The 7275-nt window shown below is 44.4% G+C and overlaps 1 protein-coding gene across 3 annotated transcripts in view; it reads right to left on the bottom strand.

Moving 5' to 3' along the window:
* Nucleotides 1-2295, bottom strand: part of Edil3 (EGF like repeats and discoidin domains 3) — a 567408-nt gene extending 565113 nt beyond the window's left edge. For 2 of the 3 annotated variants that reach the window (XM_055625559.1, XM_055625560.1), the window contains exon 1: nt 1657-2294. In XM_055625559.1, the coding sequence (XP_055481534.1) occupies nt 1657-1723 (67 nt within the window). In that variant the 5' untranslated portion in view covers nt 1724-2294. Of the gene's footprint in view, nt 1-1656 lie in introns of all 3 variants that reach the window. The other variant, XM_055625558.1, reaches the window with a different exon arrangement.
* Nucleotides 2296-7275: the final 4980 nt, after the last annotated feature.

Raw genomic sequence — 7275 nt, 5'->3', positions numbered from 1 at the left:
GTGTGTGTGTGTGTGTGTGTGTGTGTGTGTGTGTGTGTGTGTGTGTGTTCCACACAGGGGTGGGAACAGAAGCGGGGATAGAAGGATGAGAGGGGAGTGCCTGCAGTTCTTACAGTTCCCTGATAAGGAATCAAAGTGCAGAAGGCATCCAGACATGAAATAAAAGAAAAGCGAAATACCAGCTTTGTGAGCCCTTTCTTTTCCTTACCATTGGAGACAGGCAACCTACTCCGGAATCACTTCCGAATGCTAACCTTCACAGGAGTGGCTGCCTCAGCCAGGTAATTACCAGAGCAGTTTTAGAAAACAGAAGCAAGACCGAGCCCGCACCCATGCCTGCACCTCCGGGGGTGGGGGTGCGGGGACAGCCACATCGCCACATTCTGGGGACCTGAGACGACCTGAACTAGCCACCATCTCAAGTCCGGAAGAGATGGCATCTGGCCGCAAAGGGGGTTTCTGGAGCATAGACCCCGAAGAGCACCCCCCCCCCCCTGTAAGGCACGTAGGTGGTGCATGTGTGTAGCGTAGAGTACGCACACAATGTCTAGTGGAATCTCAAATGGATTCGAGCGAACGCAATTTTCATTCCAGATACTTCTAGAGCCAGAGCCTTTGAAAGCCTTGTAGCTCATGCAGCTCTCCACTTCAGGCTGTCTGTATAGGATTCTATGACATGTGAGCTCCCAGAGGGGCCGCCTGTCTCCATAAATACAGAAAGAGCACAGCCACCCAGTATCTTGGAACCCCTTCTCCCACCTCTAAGGGCCCCGGCTCCAATTAAGTACTTGCTGATATACAGAGGAATGTTCTGATCAGGTTTTGTACTGACAAAGCCTAATCTCTCTCGGGAGACCCGAAAGTCACCTAAACAACTCAGCAGGAGACTCACTGAAGTCTGCGTTTTATTTTTCATGTTGTTTTGTTTTGTTTGCTCGTTTCCTATTAACACGCAAGCCATGAAAGGCACGGGTAGATCAGCCCGACAACTTTTTAGCTCGTGGGCCAGGGGCGCATGAAGGTTGGTTCGCACCTCACAGCTATTACCAAGAGTTATGTTCTTGCCCAGAGGGAGTGCACAGCAACGCTCAGGCCCCCTGGGGGTTCGAGGCGATGGGAGAGTTTGAGTTGTAATTGTAGTCACGCGCCCAGGAGAAGGGTGACTTAGACCTCTCCATCTCAGGAGCAGCACAAACTCTCAACACCGGGTGCAGCTCGGCAGACCCCTTAGCCCCCGCCCTGCGCCAGAGCACTGCATCCAGCCCTGCGGTTATCCGGGCGGTTCAGCCCCAACTAGGTGACTGCTCCACACACTTAGCTCTGCCAGGCAGCCCAATCCCCTGTCATCATCGGCCAGCAATATTCACATTTGCTAGCCAGGGGTCGCGCAGAGAATTGGCCAAGGGAGCCCAGGAAGAACAACTCCCTCGCACCCCTCAACCTGGATTTCTAGATCACACCCTTCCACAGCTCAGCCTGGGGCACTCCACTCGGACTTTGCTAGCACTTTCTCAGGGGTGCCAGGGCGCAACGCCTCCTGGGTGGTGCTCCTCACTCCGGGCACGCACCGAAGACCCACTGTGGCCCCTTGACCCGGGTCCCCAAAGGTGCTCCCTGCCCGTCCCTCATCCAGCAACCCATGCCCAGCCACCTCACCTTTGCCGAACTGGGGCACACCGAGGCTGAGTCCAGCCAAAAGCCAGGCTGCTACCAAGCGCTTCATGATTTTTTCTCTTGGACGTGACCCCGAGAGAGTCCGGGGTCGAAGCGGAGGGCACTGTAGGCGAGGGGGCCCTGCAGGACAGCAGTAGACCCCGCCCTGTCAGAGATTCAAGAGGATGTCTTCCTCCGGCAGAGCTTCCTCAAACAAATTCTTGGGAAGCTGATAAAGAGTGACGGCCCGAGAGAAAGGGTGGCCCCCTTCCCCGCTTCGCCTGCTCTAGGGTGAGCGGAGGAGGGTCGCTGGAGAGCGGCTGGAGCTCAGCCGGCGCTGCGGGTGGGTCCTGGCCGAGGCGCAGCGGGCTGAGCGCGGGCTCCCTGGGTTCCGGGCTCCCCGACTTCCGAGCGCTCACTGCCACCGCAGGCAAAGCGGCCAGCAGTCACCACTATAGCTCAAACTGCTGCCGCGGCGGCTGCAGGGCTTCTGACTTGGAGAACAATGAAGCGTGAGCTGGAGGGGAGCGAGCCTGAAGCCAAGAGCGCACTGTGTACAAACAGTGGCGGCGCGCGTGTGAGGCTAAGCCTTGCAGGCTGGCTTTGGGCTCCCCCAGCGCCCGCCCCCCTGCCCTCCCTCTTCTTTTCTTCCTATTGCCTCCTCCAGTCTCTCTCTCTCTCCTTCCCTCCGTCCCTCCCTCTCCCTCAGCCTCTCTCCCTCCCTCCTCCTCTCCCTCTTTCTCTTTTTTCCTCCCCGCTCTACAGCCCTCCTCCCCACTAGCCCAGACTTAGAAGGTGGCTCCTTCTGCTGGAATAGAAAGGGAGACAGCCTGCAGCCACACCCTGGTACCTGCCTCTATCTGCTAAGTTCTTATATAGCTTGAACCTTCTCCACATAGGGTAGAAACTCTAGGGTTAGGGGAATATGACTGTTGTCTGAAAGTGTTGATCCCACGGTTGGTTTTATAGTCGACTAAGCAAAGGCGTCCCCTGAGCTACAGCACTGCCATGGAAAAAAGTTAAGAGATTTCAGAGTGGCTCAAGCTTGGTGAGACACAACACCGCTAAAAAGAGTGTTCGGATTTCTCAGGAGTCACGATTTACTCTAAACAGCCAGACTCTAAACAGCCAACACAGGCTGAGGCTCTGTTGTTCTGTTCACAAATCAGTTCGCTCCAGGCTGAAGAGGAAGGTTGTGGGCTCATCTGCTCCCAGTGGGAAAAGGGCAAAAAGCAAGTAGGAGGCTTGTAAGCAGGACATCTGTTTCACATGAACGAGAGAGAGAGAGAGAGAGAGAGAGAGAGAGAGAGAGAGAGAGGAGGTTGGGGACATTGTAGAAAAACAGAGGGAAGAGCAGATTCTTGAAACATCACCCAGGTGGATCAAATTTCGCTGCTCCCCACCAAAACTAAAATAAATGGGCTTATTTTGCACTGAAAGTGATTGAACCAAAAAGACAGCCTCTGGTTTACAATTGTACTTTCTCCTTTGTTTTTCAGTTAGAATGATTGCTTATTGAGGATTCAGTTCCTTCAGCACCAAGTACCAAAATGAAGCAGGATTCTCTGCCCTCCCCCACCCCCATTAGAAAGGGAGATAGACAGACATAAACACATGAATAGAGAAACAGAAGAAAGCAGCCAGTCTACAGGATTAGAGGCCAAAAGGCAACAACCAAGTCTCCATTTTCTTCCCCAAGTTCTTGGAACCCCAACTTCTACCATCTTTCTGGTGTTTGTAGTGGAAATCAAGGGTGGGAAGGACATGTAAAAAATATTAAATATAAAAACAAATTAAAGGTAGGAAGGAATAATGTGTATTATGGACAAAACATCAACCCCCGAAACAACGTTTCTCATGTTGAGTGAAATGGTAACAATACATGTTTAAGAAGTTGTCTTGCCAAGGGAAAGGGTATTCACTTATTTGCTGTGTTATTTTATGCTTAAACCCATCCCCGTTGACACAGGAGAGTATTATTGCTCAGAGTGCTGAGTTCCTTCTAATCAATCATAACGCTGCTTCCTTGTACATTGCTAAAATTTAATTCTGAAAGTGACAGGCTGACACGCACATGCTATGACGTGTGTTTTACAAAGGATTTCTCTAATGCGTAAAAAGACAAGTCACCTTTATGAGATTCTTCCTAGAGGATTTGTGAAAATCCTAAATTGTGGAACCCGAACTTGCTCTGTATGAAGACATAGCCAATGGGAGACCAATGGAATAAAACCTGCGTTTGCTTTATTTAGGTGCTATTTCCACTTTACTAATAAAAAGTAATATTTAGAAGCATGTCAAGATATTAACAAGTTTTGGCAAAATGTCAGCTACTAAACATTTTTCTTTAAGAATTGGGGGAGTTATTTTAATACTTAAGTAGGCATAAAGTCACATTAAAATGCATAGTTTGGGGCCAAACAAGTGGAGTGATGATTATGAAGGTCACTCTTTATTAAGCATTGTACCACCTTCAAAAGGTGTTGCCTATTTAATAGCTTGGCCCCCTCACATCTTATTTTCCATGAGAAGGTGATAGATAGTCTTAAACAGAGCTTGCTTGCAGGGTCAGCACTTCTTTCTTGCAGCTTATTGATAATGACCATCTACAAATAAGCCTTTCATTTTGATGATTTCAAGTGCTTGCCTTCAGTTACATTTGCAGGGTTCATTTCACTAATAGCACACTTATACATATACATGTATGTAGGCTGTCTACATACCTACATATATATGTGTATATATGTATCCTTTTCACAGGTGGAATATAGAAAACATCTGAAAGGCAAAGAAAGAAAGAGTAAAAGGACAAAATGCTCTTATGAAAATTTTCCTGAACATAAAGTACTAAGAGACCTTTACTAATCACATATGATCCAGCCTGTGATTTTACTGCTTCTCTAAATCTGTGCTTAAAATACTAAAAATGATCTATACATCACATGAAAATAGCATTTCCCAAATTGTTTTCTACAGCCATTCTTATCCTTAGGATAGGTTTCTGGGGAAAGAAAATAAAAAAATGTTGCATGGACAAATGATTTGGGAAACACTGTATATTAATGAAACTCCTTATATATCCTTGAGGGATATTTGTATATTAAATTCCCTAAAGGTCCTGGTTACGAAGGTTTACAAAAAAAAATGGTTCACTAAGAATTTTGCAAACTTTTGTTGTTGTTGTTTCTATAGACATTATAACAAGCTTTTCTTACTATACCTGTTCATATATTGTAGGTTTAACACTACAAGGAAAGTAACATTGCCTTAAAACAAAGCAAAAATAAGTAGGATGAAAACAATCAAAAGAGAAAATAAAGAAAAATTATTGATCTGTGCTAGTAACTGAATATTTTTTCCTGATATGAATGCGGTGATTAATCTCGGTTGTCAGCTTGAGATCTAGAATCACCGACAGGGAACTGATGCTCTGGGCATGATGTGACGAATCATTTTGATTATACTAAGGTGGGAGGACCTTCTTACTGAATGATATCACAGCCTCAGCTGGGATCCTTGACTCTATGGAGGAAAGGAGAACATAAACTGAAGTATCTGTTCCATTATGCTTCTTGCTGTACATACAATGTGCCCAGTTGTCTCAAGCTTATGCTGCTATGATCCCAGAGTCAGGATAGACACTTTGAGCAGTAAGCTGAAATAAACTGTTTCCACTCTGAGCCACTTTTGCCAAGGTATTTTATCACAACAGTGGGAAAGGAAACTGATGCATAAAGCTGCTTCCTCAAAGTGGAGTCAATGCTATGACAAACCTTACTTACCTCACAGTTCTTAGGCTCTTGAAACTCTTATGTCTTCAACGAGAAACATTTGTTACTTTGAGCTAGAAAGGTTGTAGCTTTCTGGGGAACAACTTAATGAGCCATTCTGGAGGAAGATTGAAAGACAAGAATGCTAAGAAAACAGTAGGCAATGGAGTCCAAGGCACAAGGCTTCATAGGGAAATACAGACTCTGTCAGGAACTATTCTCATGACCACTTGTATAATATTTTCATAACAATCAAGTGTCCTGAAACATTCACTAAAGTTGAATGGACTTCAATAAAGAATAGTGTTTGGGCAGGGTAAGTGATAAATGAGAAGTAAATTTTTGAGAGAGAGAGAGGCAGCAAAGGGGAAACTATTTGGCTACACTGTGACAATTGGAAAATGTCCCAGAAGGCAGAGTTGTACCCTTTACAGCAGTGGTTCTCAACCTTGCTAATGCTGCAACCCTTTAAACAGTTCCTCCTGTTGTGGTGACCCCCAACCTTAAAATTATTTACAGTATTATGCCGTAATCGTAATTTTGCTACTGTTATGAATTGTGATGAGGTATGCCAATGGCCTTGCCTTAGGTGACCTCTGTGAATGAGTCTTTTGATTCCACAGGGGCTTGTGACCCATAGGTTGAGATACTCTGCACGAAGGTTAAGTCTAAGTTGCAACAGAGACTCCAAAGATATTGGAAACTGCAGATTCCTTTAATACGTTATGAGGAAAGTTTCACACATAGAGTCAAGCTAACTCAAGGCAGTGGTGTGTGGTGCAGACAAGAGAGGTGAAGACGCATATAGTTGACTATGCATTTATAGCCTTTAATATATATATATATATATATATATATATATATATATATATATATATATATATTATCATGATCTGAGAAGCTGAACTTACTTTGGATTTTGGCATTACTTTGGTTCAGTTTTTCTCTTCTGTGCTCATATTAATCCACTTTAGAATGGGATGGTTTATTCCATGCCAGGGTAGGTTTGAAATATGTGACTTTTTATTTTATAGGATCTCACGCTTCAGATATTGCCTTGTGTCTCATATTACACATGTATTTTAGACTTTTAAACTGTTGGAATTGATAAAAATATGGGAATTTGTGAAGTTGAATTATATTTTGATTTATATGATAAACATGAGAAGTTAAACTGGACACAGAATAGAATTATGATAAAATGGTTTTATCCAACGTGATAAAATCTAAAATTGTCTACGTTCATGCCTATGGAATTACCTTGATTACACTGAAGGAGGAAGACACGCCCGCTGTCAGTATCACCATTCAGCCGAGGTGGACTCTGAACTCTTTGAAGAGAAGAAAGTGAGCTGAGCATAAGCATGGCTTGTCTCTGTAACATGACTAGGTGTCTTTGCACTGTGATGTCTCTGCCATAACAGACGATAATCTCAGAGAGTATCAAAACAGATATTTTCTCCATTTAATTGCTTCCATCATGGTATTTTACCAAAGCAACAGAAAAAAAAAAAAAAAAAACCAAGACACTGATGAATTCATTTTTAATTTTTTCTTTATTATTATTATTTATTATAGTTTATTCACTTTGTAACCCAGCTGTAGACCCTCCCTCATCTCCTGGTGCCAGCCTCTCTCCCTCTTTCCCTCTATGTCCCTCCCCTAGTCCACTGAAAGGGGAGGAGGACAATGATGAATTCTTAAGGCAGAGTCTTTGGTGAAAATTTGTTTGTGAAGGTAGGACCATCATGAATGAAATTAGTGTATCTATAAAAGAGATAATTCTGTTTCTGTCTCTTCTTCTTCTTCTTCTTCTTCTTCTTCTTCTTCTTCTTCTTCTTCTTCTTCTTCT

Source organism: Psammomys obesus, unplaced genomic scaffold, assembly GCF_907164565.1.
Source record: "Psammomys obesus unplaced genomic scaffold, mPsaObe1.curated_primary_1811, whole genome shotgun sequence".
NCBI classification, from domain to species: Eukaryota; Metazoa; Chordata; class Mammalia; order Rodentia; family Muridae; genus Psammomys; species Psammomys obesus.
This window is presented reverse-complemented; position numbering and strand designations above follow the sequence as displayed.